The sequence below is a fragment of the Saccopteryx bilineata genome, chromosome 4 (assembly GCF_036850765.1).
Source record: "Saccopteryx bilineata isolate mSacBil1 chromosome 4, mSacBil1_pri_phased_curated, whole genome shotgun sequence".
Classification (NCBI taxonomy): Eukaryota; Metazoa; Chordata; class Mammalia; order Chiroptera; family Emballonuridae; genus Saccopteryx; species Saccopteryx bilineata.
Window position 1 is genome coordinate 3211620 of NC_089493.1, and position 19359 is coordinate 3230978.

The 19359-nt window shown below is 43.7% G+C and overlaps 1 protein-coding gene and 1 pseudogene across 6 annotated transcripts in view; one reads left to right on the forward strand and one right to left on the reverse strand.

Moving 5' to 3' along the window:
* The window catches only part of MARK3 (microtubule affinity regulating kinase 3), a 108349-nt gene that overhangs the window by 76870 nt on the left and 12120 nt on the right, over positions 1-19359 (reverse strand). For 4 of the 6 annotated variants that reach the window (XM_066273265.1, XM_066273260.1, XM_066273263.1 and 1 more), the window contains exon 2: positions 12994-13185. The exons of 1 other annotated variant lie outside the window; for it this stretch is intronic. In XM_066273265.1, coding sequence (XP_066129362.1) covers positions 12994-13185 — 192 coding nt within the window. Of the gene's footprint in view, positions 1-12993; positions 13186-19359 lie in introns of those variants that run through there. One more of the 6 variants, XM_066273266.1, reaches the window with a different exon arrangement.
* Positions 3724-3842, forward strand: LOC136336768 (5S ribosomal RNA; annotated as a pseudogene).

Below are 19359 nucleotides of genomic sequence, written 5' to 3' on the forward strand. Positions count from 1 at the left end.
TTAAGAAACAAAAACTATGAACAGGGTAGTTTAAGTGATTTTCAACCTTTTTTTTTCATGGCACAAACACACACTAATTACTAAGGTCAGTGCCCCTGACTAAATACAACCATTTTCATCTCATGGCACAAATAAATTAGTTACTAAAGAAGAAGAGGTCAGGGCCCCTTTTTCTTTAATAATTAGTTTATGAGTGCATGAGAAACAAAGGTTGAAAATCACTGGATAGTTTGAGAGGCTGGAGGTCTGAGATCAGGGTGTCAGCACAGCCAGTTCCCGGTGAGGACTCTCCTCTTGGCTTGCACATAGCCGCCTTCTCACTGTGTCCTTACGTGGCAGAGAGAGAAAGCAGGCTCTCTGATGTCTCTTCCTATTGGAGCAGGGTTCTACCCTTATGACCTGCTTTAACCTAATTACTTCCACAAAGGCCCTATTCTCCAAAATGTCACACTGGGGGATTAAGGCTTTAACATATAAATTTGGGAGGATACAATTTAGTCCACAATAATAAAGACCAAGCAAACATCTAAAACAGGTGGCTACAAAATAATACTTCAAATTAAAACCTAATGATATACAAGGGGGAGGGGGAGGGGCACAAAGAAAACTAGATAGAAGGTGACGAAGGACAATCTGACTTTGGGTGATGGGTATGCAACATAATTGAATGACAAGATAACCTGGACATGTTTTCTTTGAATATATGTACCCTGATTTATTGATGTCACCCCATTAACATTAATAAAAATTTATGTATATAAAAAAAAAAACACCTAATGATATACAACAACAAGGAAGGAAGAATGCCGTGGAGTAAAAGAGACAGACACAAAATAATATATGCTGTATGACTCCATTGTATAATGTTAAAAAACAAAAGCTCATCTCTAATGTTAGAATTCAGGATACTGGCAGTTCTGACCAGGTAGTTCAGTTGGTTAGAGCACCATCTCAATACAACGAGGATGTGTGTTCAATCCCTGGTCAGGGCACATACAAGAATCAACCAATGAAGGCCCTAGCTGGCAGCTCAGTGGATAGAGTGTCGGCCCAGTGTACGGATGTCCTGTGTTCAATCCCTAGTCAGGGAACCCATAGGAAGCGACCATCTATTTCTCTCCCCTTCGTTCTCTCCCTTCTCCTCCCGCAGCCAGTGGCTCAATTGGTTTGAGCGTGGCTGTGAGCGCTCAACCTTTTTTTTTCTCTGTCGCTTCAGCCTCAGGTGCTAAAAACAGCTCAGTACTCCAGCACCAACCCAAGATGGGACTGCTGGGTGAATCCCAGTCAGGAAGCATGTGGGAGTCTACCTCCAATCTCACCTTAAAAAAAAAAAAATTAAGACCCAAAGTATGTTAAGAAAACATACATATAAATATGAATAATATACAAAGATAAAAATGGTAGTCAGGTTATTATGACTAAGATTTTTTTCCCTCTCAAGTCTCCAAATTTTCTCTAAAACTAATATAATCTTCACACATATAAAAAAAATGACTAAAATGTATAGCCATTTATCTAAAATTTCAAGCTGTTGTCCCAGCTTGAAAGATGAAGAACTGATTGCATTACTCTTACAATCACTAACAAATATTTACTGAGCACTAAGAGGCCAAGGGTAAATAATGTTCAAGTTCTAACCCTTTCTCCTCCCCACTTTCTGGTGTCATCTCTAGCATAAGAAAAAAGAGACAGTAAAAGCAGACAAGCACAAGTTGAGAAGACAACAGTGAGAAAGACATTTCAATAATTTTCTGAAAGAGTAGAGAGGAAACTAATAACCAGAAACAACATGCTTTGTCTACCATAATATGGAAAGGGCTAGTCTTGTAGGTCCAGGGGAACCAAAGGTGATGTGAGAGCTGCTTAGCTAATTCCAAGGTCAAAGTCTGTATACAGAATGTCTGCTTCTCCCCAAACCAACCAATAAGCACTGGTTCTTAAAAGAATAGAGATGTACTCTTGGAGAAGATGACAAGACTCTGGATTCAAGATCCCAGCAAAGAATGGAGTGAGGCATGGAGATGAAAAAGGCAGAATGAAGTGTCAGACTGCCACTGACAGGAGGGACCACCAGCTCCTCCCAGGCAGAACAGAGGATTCCCTCCCTCTCTTTTCTTTCTTCTTTTAAGAAATTGCAGGAGTTTTATTTTAATTAGTATTATTGTTCGTTCGTTTGTTTGTTTACAGAGACGGAGAGTCAGAGAGAGGGATAGACAGGAACAGAGAGAGATGAGAAGCATCAATCATTAGTTTTTCGTTGCACATTGCAACGCCTTAGTTGTTCATTGATTGCTTTCTCATATGTGCCTTGACCATGGGCCTTCAACAGACCAAGTAACCCCTTGCTTGAGCCAGCGACCTTGGGTCCAAGCTGGTGAGCTTTTGCTCAAACCAGATGAGCCCGCGCTCAAGCTGGTGACCTCGGGGTCTCGAACCTGGGTCCTCGGCATCCCAGTCCGGCGCTCTATCTATTGCATCACTGCCTGGTCAGGCTTAATCAGTGTTATTGTTGAAGTTAATAGTTGATAAAAACTCATTCAGGAAAACATTTTGCTTTCACTGACTTCAGAGCCCACAGACACATGCCAGATGCAGCTTAAAAGTACATAAAAGTTCTTATCTGGAGAAACAGAGGGCTATCTAAAGATATCTGAGTCCTCCAATAAAAGAACTAAATGTCCAACAGGAAAGCTTATGGGGAAAAAAATTTTAAAGAGAGCTTGTGGGCAAACATACCCTACGCATGCAAACCCAACTTCTGATTAGCTTCTGAGGGCTCTGCCTTCAATACAAATAGACCACCAGATATGACCAGATGCCAAAGAGAACAAGAAAGAGCTGGGATGAGAGGGAAGAATGTATGCATACATGCAAGCAAGCACGCTCTCATACACAGAACCCTGGAAGGTAAAATTAAAGACATCTAGAAAGTAAAAAACACAGAAATGAAAAACACCTCTCCCCCAAAAATCAAGGATCTTTCCAAGAGTTCCAGTCTCCAATTAAATAGAATTCCAGAATTAGATTTTTATATTTTATTTTTAAATTGTTTATTTATTGATTTTAGTGAGAGAGGAAGGCATAGAGAGAGAGAAACAGGAACACTGGTATGTTCCTGTGTGTGCCCTGACCGGGGATGGAGCCCACAACCTCTGTGCTTCGGGATGATGCTCTAACCAACTGAACTATACGGCTAGGGCCAAAGACTTTTAAATAATAAAGTGAGCCGGACCAGGCGGTGGCGCAGTGGATAGAGCGTCGGACTGGGATGCGGAAGGACCCAGGTTCGAGACCCCGAGGTCGCCAGCTTGAGCGTGGGCTCATCTGGTTTGAGCAAAAAGTTCACCACCTTGGACCCAAGGTCACTGGCTCCAGCAAGGAGTTACTTGGTCTGCTGAAGGCCCGCAGTCAAGGCACATATGAGAAAGCAATCAATGAACAACTAAGGTGTCGCAACGAAAAACTGATGATTGATGCTTCTCATCTCTCTCCATTCCTGTCTGATGTCCCTCTCTATCCCTCTCTCTGACTCTCTCTCTGTCCCTGTAAAAAAAATAAAATAAAATAATAATAATAAAGTGAAACAAGTCCCCTGAATGAAAAAACAAAAATCACTATATTAGGCCCTGGCCAGATAGCTCAGTTAGAGCATCGTCCCAACTTGCCAAGGTCGCAGGTTCAATCCCTGGTCCAGGCATATAAAAGAAACAACTAAAAAAAAAAGTCTTCGGCCATACCACCCTGAACGCGCCTGATCTAATCTGATCTCGGAAGCTAAGCAGGGTCGGGCCTCATTAGTACTTGAATGAAAGACCGCCTGGGAATATCGGGTGCTGTAGGCTTTAAAAAAGAAAAAGAAAACAAACAAACAAAAAAAGAAACATAGGCCCTGGCCGTTGACTCAGCGGTAGAGCATTGGCCGGCATGTAGATGTACCAGATTCAAGTCCCGGTCAGGGCACACAGAAGAAGCGACCATCTGCTTTTCCATCCTTCCCCTTCTCTCTCTCTTTCTTGTTCTATCTCTCTTCCTCTCCTGCAGCCAAGGCTTGAATGATTTGAGCAAGTTGGCCCCTCATGCCAAGGATGGCTCCATGGCCTCCCCTTAGACGCTGAAGTAGCTTGATTGCTGAGCAATGAAGCAACACCCCAGATGGGTAGAGCATCGCCCCTAGAGGGCTTGCCTGGTGATTCTCAGTAGGGGGAGCATGCAGGAGTCTGTCACTCTGCCTCCCCACCTCCCACTTAATAAAAATAAATAAATAAAATAATAAAGAAAACAATGAAAAATAATGCATAGGCCCTGGCCGGTTGGCATATCTGTTAGAATCATAGTAATGTGAGGAATGAGGACATCTTCACCTTTGAAAGGTCCTGTCAAGATTGTTGCTTCTACAACATTGCTCATTAATTTTTTTACTGCAAGCCGCGTGCCGTTGCAAAGCTTTGGCTGGTTGATTTTTCACAACATGATAATTGGCACACCGATTTTCAATTGCAGTATGTGCGGTGGCATCCCTGGCAGATCGAGTGAATTCGAAAATTCTGTTGAATAATTAACCTCTTCATCTGCTTCCACAAGTGTCGACGGACTTGTATGTGACTGCCTCGCTTTGATTATTAGATGGAGTAACATTGTTAAGTTTGTAGACATCTTTGTTCTTGGCCCAAGAATAGCTCTTCACTCAGCCAATTGTGATTCTTATAATTGGTTTGAATATTAGGAAATACTTTTCCAACCAATTCTTCTTTTGACGTCACTAAATTGCAGAAATTAGGCAATGAAATTCGTCCTGAGGTCAGATCAACCGGCACCTTTCCGTTCCCAATTTCCAGCAACTGATGTGAGAATATCTCAGCTGATCAATCGTTTTGCAGCTAGACACACATATTTATAGTTAATTTTAATGTCTTTACGTGTCGCCACAAGGTAGAGTATTTCAGGTATGCATTTATTTCATCCGCTGGTGTCGATTGAGGAATTACAGGTAATGTTTGCCTAAAATCTCCTGCAAACAATATTAATGTGTTCCCAAAAGGTCTGATGTTTCCACGCAAATCTTGCAATGATCGATCAAGAGCCTTGAGCGATTTTTTGTGCACCACTGTACATTCATCCCAAACAATCAGTTTGCATTTCTGCAATACTTTTCCCATGCTGAATGCTTTGGAAATGTTGCATGTGGGAGTTTCAATGAATTACATGTTCAATGCCAATTTCAAAGTGGAATGAGCAGTTCTTCCACCTGATAGCAATGTCACAGCTATTCCGGACAACGCAAGAGCTAAGGCTATGTCATTTTGGGATAAAAACACGTGTATTCAAATGCAATGTTGTGTCAAAATTTCAAGGCAAGGCCCTGGCCGGTTGGCTCAGCCGTAGAGCATTGGCCTAGCGTGCGGAGGACCCGGGTTCGATTCCGGCCAGGGCACACAGGAGAAGCGCCCATTTGCTTCTCCACCCCTCCGCCGCGCCTTCCTCTCTGTCTCTCTCTTCCCCTCCTGCAGCCAAGGCTCCATTGGAGCAAAGATGGCCCGGGCGCTGGGGATGGCTCTGTGGCCTCTGCCTCAGGCGCTAGAGTGGCTCTGGTCGCAACGTGGCGACGCCCAGGATGGGCAGAGCATCGCCCCCTGGTGGGCAGAGCGTTGCCCCATAGTGGGCGTGCCGGGTGGATCCCGGTAGGGCGCATGCGGGAGTCTGTCTGACTGTCTCTCCCTGTTTACAGCTTCAGAAAAAAATGCAAAAAAAAAAAAAAAAAAATTCAAGGCAATCAGTGAATAACTTTCGGAGATTTAAGATTTTGAACAAACGAACATTTACATTTTTTTATATAGATTCACTATATAATCCATTGATCTCACCACCTTCTTACAGATCAGCGGTTCTCAACCTGTGGGTCGCGAGCCCAGCGCAGGTCGAACGACCAAAACACAGGGGTCGCGACCCACAGGTTGAGAACCGCTGTCATAGATGAAAATAATCTACAGTGTGAGAGGTGTAAAAAAAAATGGACTCCCTTATTAGTTTTAGTATGTTAATGAAGTAATACAACATTTCCTAAAAACCAATTTAGCAATAACTATTACAATGCTAAACATTCATCTCCTTTGACCCAGGATTTCCATTTCTAGGAATTTATCCTACAAATCCACTCTTTTAAAAAATTTTTTTATTATTATGTGAGAGGCAGAGAAACAGACTCCTGCATGCACCCAGACCAGGATCCGCCCGCAAGCCCTCTATGAGGCGATGCTCTGCCCTTCTGGGGCTGTAGTTGCTCCATTGCTTGGCAACTGAGCCATTTTGGCGCCTGAGGAGCAAAGGCATAGTGCCATCCTCAGTGCCCAGGGTTAACTTGCTCGAATGAGCCAAGGTGCAGGAGGTGGAGAGAGAGAGGCAGAGAGAGAGAGACAGAGGGGGAGAGGGAGGGGAAGGGTGGAGAAGCGGATGGTCGCTTCTCCTATGTGCCCTGACCGGGAATCAAACCCAGGACTTAACAAGAACATAGAGAATTTATTTATTTATTTATTTTTTTACAGGGACAGAGAGAGAGTCAGAGAGAGGGATAGATAGGGACAGACAGACAGAAACGGAGAGAGATGAGAAGCATTAATCATCAGTTTTTCGTTGCGACACCTTAGTTGTTCATTGATTACTTTCTCATATGTGCCTTGACCGCGGACCTTCAGCAGACCAAGTAACCCCTTGCACGAGCCAGCGACCTTAGATCCAAGCTGGTGAGCTTTTTGTTCAAGCCAGATGAGCCTGCGCTCAAGCTGGCGACCTTGGGGTCTCGAACCTGGGTTCTTCCACATCCCTGTCCAACGCTCTATCCACTGCGCCACCGCCTGGTCAGGCTAGAGAATTATGTTATAGAATGTCCACTGCACATTTGTAATAGCAAAAAATCAGAACCACCCAATGCCCATGGTAGGAATAAACTATGGCATCAGCACAAGCTAGAAGACAATGTTCCCTAAACAGAAAGTGTTAGATCTATGAATACTAAGATCTAGACATGGTCAAGTATATTGCTAAGAAAAGTCACCATGTCCCATGAATCTCTCTTTACTAAAATAAACAAGTAGGCCCTGGCCGGTTGGCTCAGCAGTGGAGTGTCGGCCTGGCGTGCGGGGGACCCGGGTTCGATTCCCGGCCAGGGCACGTGGGAGAAGCGCCCATTTGCTTCTCCACCCCACCCCTCTTTCCTCTCTGTCTCTCTCTTCCCCTCCTGCAGCCAAGGCTCCATTGGAGCAGGGATGGCCCGGGCGCTGGGGTTGGCTCCTTGGCCTCTGCCCCAGGCGCTAGAGTGGCTCTGGTCACGGCAGAGCGACGCCCCGGAGGGGCAGAGCATCACCCCCTGGTGGGCAGAGCGTGGCCCCTGGTGGGCGTGCCGGGTGGATCCCGGTCTGACGCATGCGGGAGTTTGTCTGTCTCTCCCTGTTTCCAGCTTCAGAAAAATACAAAATAAATAAATAAATAAATAAAAATAAACAAGTAAATGTGTGTAGGAAAAAACCCTGAGAACTTGGCTTTCCTCCCTCCCACGAGCACGCCTATACCTGTACCTTCTTCTCCCTCCCCCCAGGAGCCTTTCTCCCATGCTACAAGGACCCTTCTTTTGCCTCTGTAACCTGTTTCCTGAGCCTGTTTTTTCTACCTCTGTGAAGTTCTAAATAAACTCTCTCTTACTAAAACAAGCAAACAAACAAACAAAAAAACCTGGGAATTTATACCAAACTGCCAAAAGTGATCCTCTCTGAGGAGAGAAACTTTAAGGAACTTGTACTTTCTATACAATTAATTTTTAAAATGTTTACATTTTATATGATTATTAGTAATACCAGCAATAGGGGGGGGAGTAAAAGTTTTTTTTTGGGGGGGGGGTTTGTTTTTTTCTCCAAAGTTAGAAGCAGAGAGGCCGAGAGACTCCCGCATGCACTCGACCAGGATCCACCCAGCATGCCCACTAGGGGGCGATGCTCTGCCCATCTGAGGCATTGCTCCACTGCAATCAGAGCCATTCTAGTACCTGAGTTAGAGGGTATGGAGCCATCCTCAGTGCCCAGGCTGACTTTGCTCCAATGGAGCCTTGGCTGCCAGAGGGGAAGAGAGAGACAGAAAGGAGAGGGGGAAAGATGGAGAAGCAGATGGGCGCTTCTCCTATGTGTACTGGCCGGGAATCAAACCCAGGACTTCCACACGTTGGGCCGACACTCTACCGCTGAGACAACCAGCCAGGGCTAAAATGATTTCGTTCAGTTTTTTGGCTTTTTTTTTTTTTTTAACTATAAAAAGCCTGATTGGTGGTGGTACAGTATATAAAGCTTTGACTTGGGGCGCTTAGGTTCCAGGTTTGAAACCCCGAGGTTACCAACTTAGGCAGAGAGGCTCACCAGCTTAAGCAGAGGGTGGCCAACTTGAGCGTGAGATTATTAAAATAATGCCATGGTCACTGGCTTGAGCCCAAAGGTTGCTGGCTTGAGCCCAAGGTTACTGGCTTGAGCAAGGGGTCACTGGCTCAGCTTGAGCCTCTCCCCCCTTCCCTGACCCTGTGTCAAGGCATGTATGAGAAGCAATCAATGAACAACTAAAGTGACCTATCAGTTCATCCTTCTCATCTCTATCCCTTATCTCTTTCCCTGTCTCTGTTTCTCTCACATGAAAAAAATTAATTTAGCCATTATCTAGTCAGATTCAAGCAATTCTGAGAGAGAACCTACTAGATATAAACACAGTAGGCCAGACTCCAACCATATCAGTAAAAGGGGAGAGGGTCCATCTGTCCTACTCTTCTCACCCACCAGCTCTCTGCCCACATAAGGAAACTGACTGAGTGACCACCTGGGTGGGATTGGTGGAAACTAAACTAGCGATTGTCTTATTTTAAAAAGCTTTGGTCTAAGACAAGAAAAGCTCTATCTCATGATGCTGTTTACTCATTCCCAAAGCAGTCTAGATATCTCAACAAGAAGTCTTACCTCTAGATTTGTCACTAAGACGGAAATGAAATTTTAGGAGGCAAATTTTATAGTTATAGTCTTTACTTAAAGACTCTACTTTGCCTGACCTGTGGTGGCGCAGTGGGATAAAGCGTCGACCTGAACACTGAGGTTGCCAGTTTGAAACCTTGGGCTTGCCTGGTCAAGGCACATATGGGAGTTGATGTTTCCTGCTCCTTCCCCTTCTCTCTCTCACTCCTCGCTCTCTAAAAATCAAAATAAAAAATTTAAAAATCTTAAAAAAAAAAAAAAAAAAAAAAGACTCTACTTAGCCTGACCAGGCGGTGGCGCAGTGGATAGAGCATCAAACTGGGATGCAGAGGACCAAGGTTCGAGACGCCGAGGTCGCCAGCGTGAGCGCGGGCTCATCTGCTTTGACCAAGGCTCACCAGCTTGAGCCCAAGGTCGCTGGCTCGAGCAAGGAGTCACTCGGTCTGCTATAGCCTGCCAGTCAGCCACATATGAGAAATCAATCAATCAACAACTAAGGAGCCACAATGAAGAACTGATGTTTCTCATCTCTGTCCCTTCCTGTCTGTCTGTCCCTCTCTCTGACTCTGCCAAAAAAAAAAAAAAAAAAAGACTCCACTTAGCATAGACCAGTACTTCCTAACCTTCTTCAGATCCCAGTCCACACAGAAAATGAAAACATCGATAGAGCATTGCAGCAAAGAGAGGACGCCGGCTGGCAGAAATGACAGGCCGGGTCCACCTCCAGCAGCCATGTGCATGGGGAGAGCAGGCATCAGTCCCTCAACACACTTGTAACACCATCTTGGCACATGTATCTATCAGGAGACCTGGGACAGGAAAAGCATTTCTTTTTTTTTTTCTTTGTATTTTTCTCAAGTGAGAAGCAGAAAGGCAGAGACAGATTTCTGTATGCCCCTGACACGGATCCACCCCACAAGCCCACTAGCAATGCTCTGCCCATCTGGGGTGTTGCTCTGTTGTAACTGGAGCCATTCTAGAGCCTGAGGTGGAGGCCATGGAGCCGTCCTCAGCACCCGGGCCAACTTTGCTCCAATGGAGCCTTGGCTGCGGGAGGGGGAGAAAGAGATAGGGAGAAAGGAGAGGGGGAAGGGTAGAGAAGCAGGTGGGCGCTTCTCCTGTGTGCCCTGGCTGGGAATCGAACCCAGGACTTCTACACGCCAGGCCGACACTCTACCACTGAGCCAACCAGCCAGGGCCAGAAAAGCATTTCTTTTCTTTTTTTTTTTTTTTACATTTTTTTTTTTCCTGAAGCTGGAAACAGGGAGAGACAGTCAGACAGACTCCCGCATGCGCCCGACCGGGATCCACCCGGCACGCCCACCAGGGGGCGTCGCTCTGCCGAGACCAGAGCCACTCTAGCGCCTGGGGCAGAGGCCAAGGAGCCATCCCCAGCGCCCGGGCCATCTTTGCTCCAATGGAGCCTTGGCTACGAGAGGGGAAGAGAGAGGCAGAGGAAGGAGGGGCGGGGTGGAGAAGCAAATGGGCGCTTCTCCTATGTGCCCTGGCTGGGAATCGAACCCGGGTCCCCCCACACGCCAGGCCAACGCTCTACCACTGAGCCAACCGGCCAGGGCCCAGAAAAGCATTTCTTTAAAAAGCTTCCTTCAGCCTGGCCTGTCCAGCCTGGTATGGACAGAACCTCAATCTGGAATGCTGAGGTCAACAGTTCGAAACCTCGGGCTGGCCCAGTCAAGGAACCTACGAGAAGCAACTACTGTGAGTTGATGTTTCCCACTCCTCACTCCCTTTTTGCTCTCTCCCTGCTCTAAAAAAAAAAAAAAAAAAAAAAAAAATTTTTATTAAAAAATAAAAAGCTGCCTGACCAGGCGGTGGCGCAGTGGATAGAGCGTCGGACTGGGATGCAGAGGACCCAGGTTCGAGAACCCGAGGTTACCAGCTTGAGCGCGGGCTCATCTGGTTTGAGCAAAAGCTCACCAGCTTAAACCCAAGGTCTCTGGCTCCAGCAGGGGCTACTTGGTCTGCTGAAGGCCCACGGTCAAGGCACATATGAGAAAGCAATCAATGAACAACTAAGGTGTTACGACGCACAATGAAAAACTAATGATTGATGCTTCTCGTCTCTCTCCATTCCTGTCTGTCTGTCCCTGTCTATCCCTCTCTCTGACTCACTCTCTGTCTCTGTAAAAAATAAATTAAAAATAAAATAAAATAAAATAAAATAAAAAGCTTCCTTCAAAAGTATTCCAGCTCTGGCCTGACGGGGTGGTGGTACATTGGATAGAGCAGTGACCTGGACTGCTAAGGACCCAGGCTTGAAACCCCGAGGTCACCAGCTTGAGTGAGGGCTCATCCAGCTTGAGCACAGGGTTGCGAGCTTGAGCGTAGCATCACAGACATGACCCCATGGTTGCTGGCTTGAGCCCAAAGGTCACAGGCTTGAGTAAGAGGCCAGTATCTAGGCTGGAGCCCCTCCACCCCAATCAAGGCACAGTTGAAGAAGCAATCAATGAAGAACTAAGGTACCGCAACTATGAGTTGATGCTTCTCATCTCTCTCCCTTCCTGTCTGTCTGTCTCTCTCTCTCTCTCAAAAAAAATAATAAATTTCCAGCTGTGGCCAGGTAGCTTAATTGGTTTGAGCATCAACCCAGTAAGCCAAGGTTGCTGGTTCAATCCTGGTCAGGGCACATACAAGAATCAATCAATGAATGTATAAATAAGTAGAACAATAAATCTATGTCTCGCCTGACCAGGTGGTGGCGCAGTGAATAGAGCATCGGACTGGGATGTGGAAGGACCCAGGTTCAAAACCCCGAGCTCACCAGCTTGGACCCAAGGTCACTGGCTTGAGCAAGGGATTACTCGGTCTGCTGAAGGCCCGTTGTCAAGGCACATATGAGAAAGCAATCAATGAACAACTAAGGAGTCCCAATGAAATACTGATGACTGATGCTTCTCATCCCTCTCCATTCCTGTCTGTCTGTTCCTATCTATCCCTCTCTCTGTAAAAAATAAATTAAAAAAAAAAAATAAAGTAAAAAAATAAATCTGTCTCGCCCCACCTCTGCCTCTCTCTATCAGTTTAAAAAAAACAGGATCATTCCATCCAGTACACAGTATTAAGTACCTGATATGTGCCAAACAGGTACTTAATATCCTATGGACTGGTGGGGGAAGACAGATAAATAATTACAGTAATATTTCTAGGGAATCATGTCTATGATCCCACACTCAAGCTGGTGACCTTGTGCTCAAGCTGGTGAGCCTGCACTCAAGCCAGCGACCTCAGGGTTTTGAACCTGAGTCTCTGCATTCCAGGCTGACACTCTATCTACTGCGCCACTGCCTGTTCAGGTGGGAGATATCAGGATTTTTAATACAAGTCCCATGCTTGAGGAAGGGAAATTTGTCATCTACTTTCTAAAAGTGATTCCGACACAAAACGCTGCAGTATATTTCAGGCAGAGGAATCATGGTACAAAGATCTAAATGCAAGAAGCAAAAAGGGTTGCAAACTGCGCAGGTAGAACATGACAATGAAGTTATCTAGGTAGTTTGGATAGAAGTATTTTTGATAAATACGCATAGTGGTTGAGCAGAAAGCCTGTATCACACAAGGCAGGAAAGCACATGCTTTCCTCCACAATAATCATCAAACATAAGCTATGAGAAAAGTGTTCAAGGATATAGAGAAACTTCTTGAGGATAAGTCTATAAAAAAAGAAACAGCACTACCGATTTGCAAGTACCATGAGCTTATGCATAAAGTTTAAATTAATTTTTACTATGGTGGCAGATCCTACTAATTAAAACCAAAACACTACCCATTTTTAAAGACAAAAGTTTAGTCAATCAATATAATATTTACAACATTTAAAGAAATGGGAAAGCAAAGAAATTCCCAGATAATATTTTTGTTCTTTAAAAAATGTTTAATTAGCTTGGAAATGAACCCAAATCTATACATTCTCTTCCTCTTTCCCTTATGTAGAACAGAGCAAGTGTCGTGACAGAAATTATGCATAATTCTCATTTACCTCTCTGCCTGTAAGGATGTGTCTTGCCAATTTCACTTTTGCAAAATTCCCTTTGCCGATTGTTTTCAACAGTCTGTAGTTTCCGATATGAGGCTGTTCATCTGCACAGGAAGCTATAGAGTTCCTACAACGAGCTCCAGAGCGCCCCGTGCGAGACGTCACTTCTTGCCGCCCATCTCCATGTGACGTGTGCTACAATACAACAGAAAACAAAGATAAGGACATGAGAACACACAGTACCTGCTAAGTTGTAAGGGCCTCTAGCTGAAGAAACAAAACACTACTGCTGCAATTTTAATCCTCACACATCTAGCACTTAAATTTGCCCACGTGATATAAATTAATAGGACAATGGGAATGCTGTGAAGAAAAATACCCAATACCAAGTGTTGCAGTTCAGAAGGGTGCCTGCAGAGAGATGTTTTCTATCCCTGGCGTGGTAGTAACATGAAATAGGAGTAACAAGACTGCCACAGTCATTAGGAATGTAACTATTCTATGTGCTGTTACATGCTCCAGACATACGACCTTACACCACACCTCGTGAAATGCTAATATCACCTTCACTGGATGAGAGTACTTCAGTGATTTACACACAGCCATATCACTGGTGAGAATTTAAAGAATCTAGATTCCCAATTTCTTTTACACTATGCTGCTAACAATAATTCAAAATAATGTGTTTAGCCACACCGCGTAACCCTTGATAATATCTGTTAAATAGATGAATAAAGTACTCAATGTGCTCCATAAAGGTAAAGCAAATCATAAATCCTTAGTTAGAGGTAAAGCCTCTGTGTTAAACGTAAAAGTACTCAGAGTTACAAACACCAGCACAATTCTGCAGGTACAAGCATCAGTTCCTAATGCTTCCTCCCTCCCCACACATGCTCAGGGGCCCCCAGGACCCACACCTACCTTCTGTGGCCGCTAACTCCTGCTCAAGGAAGGCTTCTCACTCAGAGCACTCAGGCACTTCTGAACTCCTTTACTTTTTTCTCTTTTCTAACTTCTTTCTCCAGGAAAATGTCCCTTCTAATGTAATCTCTCTACCTATAGGTCAAAACAAGCCTGATTCTAGCTGATAAACAACATCAGAAACTACTTTGTAATACACCGGTATCAAGGAAGAAACAAAAACAAGTGTTTTAAAGTAAAATCTGAAGAATTTGTGCCATCAAAAGATGTCCTTTTCATAATTTACACATTATCTCCATCCACTCTCTCACATTCATCTAAGTATTTTTCTCTGACATACCAGGTTGTGAGATAGGTTTTCTTCTGTTTTACTCAATTATCACGTAAATATTGCATTACAAATTATGTCTATGTTTTCATTATATGTGTATATTTTAGATAAAACAGGATTTTATGAATTACAAATCTAATCAACTTGTAACACTGTTCTTGTAACAGAAAAGATTCTAATTTCCAAATTAGAATGTAGGGAAATGGGCCCATGGAATTTAGGAAAAATATACTATTTATAAATGAGATCTCATTGATCAAAGAAAAGATTAAAGCAACAATTTACGACACTAGACTTTACAGAAAATTGATTATACCCTGTTGTATACAAGATGAACTTTGGAATGCAATTTTAGTTGATCAACTAAATTATGTGTATAAATAGATTTTGGAGGCCTGACCAGTGGTGGCACAGTGGATAGAGCGTTGACCTCAGACACCAAGTTCCAGGTTCAAAACCCTGAGGTTGCTGGCTTGAGCACACAATGGGGTTGCTGTCTTGAGCATGGGATCATCCCCATGACCCCATTATCACTGGATTGAGCCCTAAGATCACTGGCTTGAAGCCCAAGGTTGTTGGCTTGAGCAAGGGGTCACAGACCTGGCTGGAGCACTACCCCCAGCCCCACCCCATCAAGACGCAATCAATGAACAACTTAAGTGCTACAACTACATATTGATGCTTCTCATCTCTCTCCCTCTCTCTCTAATAAATATATATGCAAGGAAGCAAGTCCAGGCCCTGTTTTGGGTGTTCAAAATACCAGTGAATAAAATAAAGTCCCTATCCCCAAGATGTATCTGTCAAGTGGTTTTATTATTTAGGCTATAAAAATATGGTCATCAAAATGTTACTACTATCCAAAATTTCAGTAGAAAAAGCCCTTGTACTTTAAACATATATTTTCTAATGTACATATTTTATAAACTCAGCTTTTTTTAAGTAAGAGGAGGGGAGATAGTGAGACAGACTCTTGCATGTACCTCAACCGGGATCGACCTGGCAATTCCCATCTAGGGCTGATGCTCCAGTCAACCAAGCTATCCTCAGCACCTGAGTCCAACACTCCAATCAATCTCAGAACCAATCAAGCCATTGCCTGCGAGAGGGGAAGAGAGAGGGATCGGGGAGAGGAAGAGAAGCGATGGTCACTTTTCATGTGTGCCCTGACCACACATTTAAACTCAGGACGTCTGCACACCAGGCCAACACTCAATCCACTGAGCTGACCAGCCAGGGTCAAATTCAGCTTTTTTTCTATATGTTTTCCAGAGTGAGGCACAGTTAAATAGACAAAATATTAAATTCTGTGAATCAACTGTATTCTATTTCATGTAAAATATTAGAAGAATCTTAAGATTCATAGTATCCAAATCATACTTTTTTGCTCACTCTTCAATCTATGTATAATAAAAGACTAACTCCTTAAACTACATTTGTCTGTTTCGCTCATTACCAATTATTCCCAAAACCTGGAACAGTGCCTGGCACATAATAGCTATGAAATACATCGTTGCTGATGACTGTTAAATGAATCCAAGGCCTTTCTGATCTAACTCCTCTTCGCCCTCTACATCTCATTATTCTCCAGCGCAATCCTGGTTCCCTCAGTTTGAGAGTCCTCTCTTCAAACCTAAGAAAACCCTACTCATTCCCTTATGTTTGGGTCATTTGTCACCATCTTTATGAAGTTTCCATCCTATTAGATTTTCTTTCTTTCCTTTGGGCTCACAGTACTTTCCTTTTATCTGTATCTCTATTATGGTACTTTGTTGATAATACTATTATCCACCAAACTAGCTTGTGCTTCTGAATTCCTTGGAGGAGGAGGAGGACACTGACTTCAGGGAGGAACTGATTCCCCTCCGAGGAGGTTAGGCATAGCAATATGCCTGAATCTGGCCAATGAGATGCAAATCAAAGTGACATGTCATCCCCATTTAATTGCCAGTGCTTAACTACAGCCCCATTTGCTGCTCTCCTGAACCCTGAGCCATTGTCCAAAGACAAGGGCCACAGAACCAAATCAGCCTGGAGAAGATCAGTCTTCATAAAGCCAATGAGCCTTCAGGCAAACTTTGTATAAACAAGGTTTTTTTAAATTGTGCTAAGCCACTAAGGTTTGGTTACATATATTACCGTACCATAACCCTACCTAACCTAATACATATTTACGTAAATAAATAATCATAATAATAAATATATGTACCGATTTATTAATGTCATCCCATTACCATTAATAAAAATTTATTAAAAAATAAATAAATAAATAAATAATCATAATACAGGCAAAAAATAAACCTGTATTTCCCCATTAGATTTTAAACTCATATAAAAATACCTGGTGTTTATTACATTTTAATAGGATTAAACTTAGCATATAATAAAGTCTTTAACTTTAAAAACCTAATGTGTTTAATTTTAAAAATTATGTCAAAACAGAAGCAAATTAAATTTCCATTTGCTTCTACTTGGCTTTCAACTTTTTCCATGTACCCACCAATGGCTCTAAAGAAGAAAAAGTTTCCTATTCCTATATCATAGCACTCAATGCCTAAAATAGTGAACATTTTAACAAATAATCTTTAATTCTTGTACTGTTAGTCAGTTATTTTATGCATGGAATTTTTTTTTCTCCTGAAGAAGCCAATACATAAAATGAACCCAAGGACATAAAAATGTTACATAATTCTTTGGTAGTCATTTTATAAAATTTTGTGGCAGCACTAAGCTGTTAAATTTTTTTTCTAAAAGATTTTATTTATTGATTTTTAGAGAGAGGAGAAAGAGAAAGAGAGACAGAGAGAGAGCGAAAGGGGGAAAGAGCGGGAAGTATCAGCTCACAGGAGTTGCTTCTTGTATATGCCTTGACAGGGGCAAGCCCAGGGTTTTGAACAGGTGACCTCAGTTTTCCAGGTCAATACTTTATCCACTGCACCACTACAGGTCAAGCTAATTCTACCTTTTTTTTTTTTTTTTTGGTATTTTTCTGAAGTTGGAAATGAGGACTCAGTCAGACAGACTCCCGCATGTGCCCAACTGGGATCCATCCAGCATGCCCACCAGGGGGCGATGCTCTGCCCATCTGGGGCATTGCTCTGTTGCAACCAGAGCCATTCTAGCGCCTGAGGCAGAGGCCACGGAGCCATCCTCAGCGCCCGGGCCAACTTTGCTCCAATGGAGCCTTGGCTGCGGGAGGGGAAGAGAGAGACAGAGAGGAAGGAGAGGGGGAGGGGTAGAGAAGCAGATGGGCGCTTCTCCTGTGTGCCCTGGCCGGAAATCGAACCCGGGACTCCTGCACACCAGGCCAATACTCTACCACTGAGCCAACCGGCCAAGGCTTTTTTTTTTTTTTAATTGAGAGGTGGGAGGCAAAGACAGACTCTGGCATGCCTCTCGACCAGGACCCTCCCAGCAAGCCCTCTACAGGGCAATACTCAGCCCATCTAGGGCCACTGCTCTGTTGCTCGGCAACCAAAATATTTAGTGCCTGAGGTGAGGCCATGGAGCCATCCTCAGCAGCTGGGGCCAACTTTGCTTAAACCACTCAAGCCATGGCTGCGGGAGAAGGATAAAGAGAGAGATGGGGGGAAGGGGTAGAGAAGCAGATGGTTGCTTGTCCTGCGTGCCCTGATTGGGAATCGAACCTGGAACTTCCATACAACAGGCGGACACTCTACCACTGAACCAACCGGCCAGGGTATAATTTAATTCTTAAAAATGAAGGAGAGTCCTGATCCTTCTTGACCCATGGAATGGAGCTGATACCATTTCATCCACCATGAAAACTAGACTATGTACTGCTACTGAAAATAATGCAGAACCAAGCCAAAGGCAGGAGATTAACAAATTCATAAAGCCTTCATTTTCAAACTAGAATTTCTCATTAATGCAAAACATTTAAGTAGCCAGTATTAGTGAATAAAACAAACACTTGTTATCTGCTCAATATCTGTTCCTTCCTTCTTCATTTCCAAGAGAAGCAAGATATATTTGGGGAGGCAACATGGCCAGTTAAATTAAATTCTTGTTTTCCCAAACTTCCCTGCAGCTAGAGGTAGCATATGGCTTAGTTCTGGCCAGGGAGGTTCTGGGAAAGAAAAAATAAAAATATTATTTAAAACCACTAGCTCCAATATTATTAAACTACTGAATCAAAGCTAGAAGCTGCCTAGATTTCTTTTGTGAGAAAAACAAACCCCTATTTGGTTAGGTTTGCTATTTTCAGCCAAAGCACTACTGTTACTACAGGGGGTATAGTCATACCAATACTAATGTAAGAATAAGTAAATGAATGGGAAATGGACTCCACTTTTTATGTATTAGTTCATTTAAAAAATTTGTTCAACCTGATCTGTGGTGGCAACAGTTGAAAAAGCGTCAACCTAGAATGCTGTGGTTGCCAATTCAAAACCTGGGCCTGCCTGGTCAAGGCATATACAGGAAGCTTCCTACCCTCCCCTCTAAAATCAATGAAGAAAACTTTCTTTTATAAAACTTTTAAAGCCTAACCAGGCAGTGGTGCAGTGGATAGAGCATTGGCCTGGGACGCAGAGGACCCAGGTTCGAAACTCCAAGATTGCCAGCTTGAGCACAGGTTCATCTGGCTGAAGCAAGGGTTCACCAGCTTGAGTGCAGGGTTGCTGGCTTGACTGAGCATGGGATCATAGGCACAACCCCATGTCGCTGGTCTGAGCCAGGGGTCACTGGCTAAGTTATAGTGCCCCCCCCCGCCCCATCACTGCACATATGAGAAAGCAATCAATGAACAACTAAGGTGCCGCAACAAAGAATTGATGCTCCTCATTTCTCTACCTGTCCGTCCCTGTCTATCTGTCTGTTTCTCCCCCTCCCCACAAAAACAAACAAAATAAAACCTTCAGCAAGTATAACACTAAACAAAGAAAACTTTAGAATCATTTACAACAGAAACAAGATGAAACTTCTTAACATAATGTTGGAGGGCATGGCCAATACTTGAAGAAAAGAAAAAGTTTTAAGATATAAGTTCAAAAGGAAAGAGCCTACGGTGGTGCAGTGGACAAATTGCTGACCGTGAACAGAGGTCCCAGGTTCAAAACTCTGAGGTCACTGGCATGAGTGCAGGCTCATCCAGC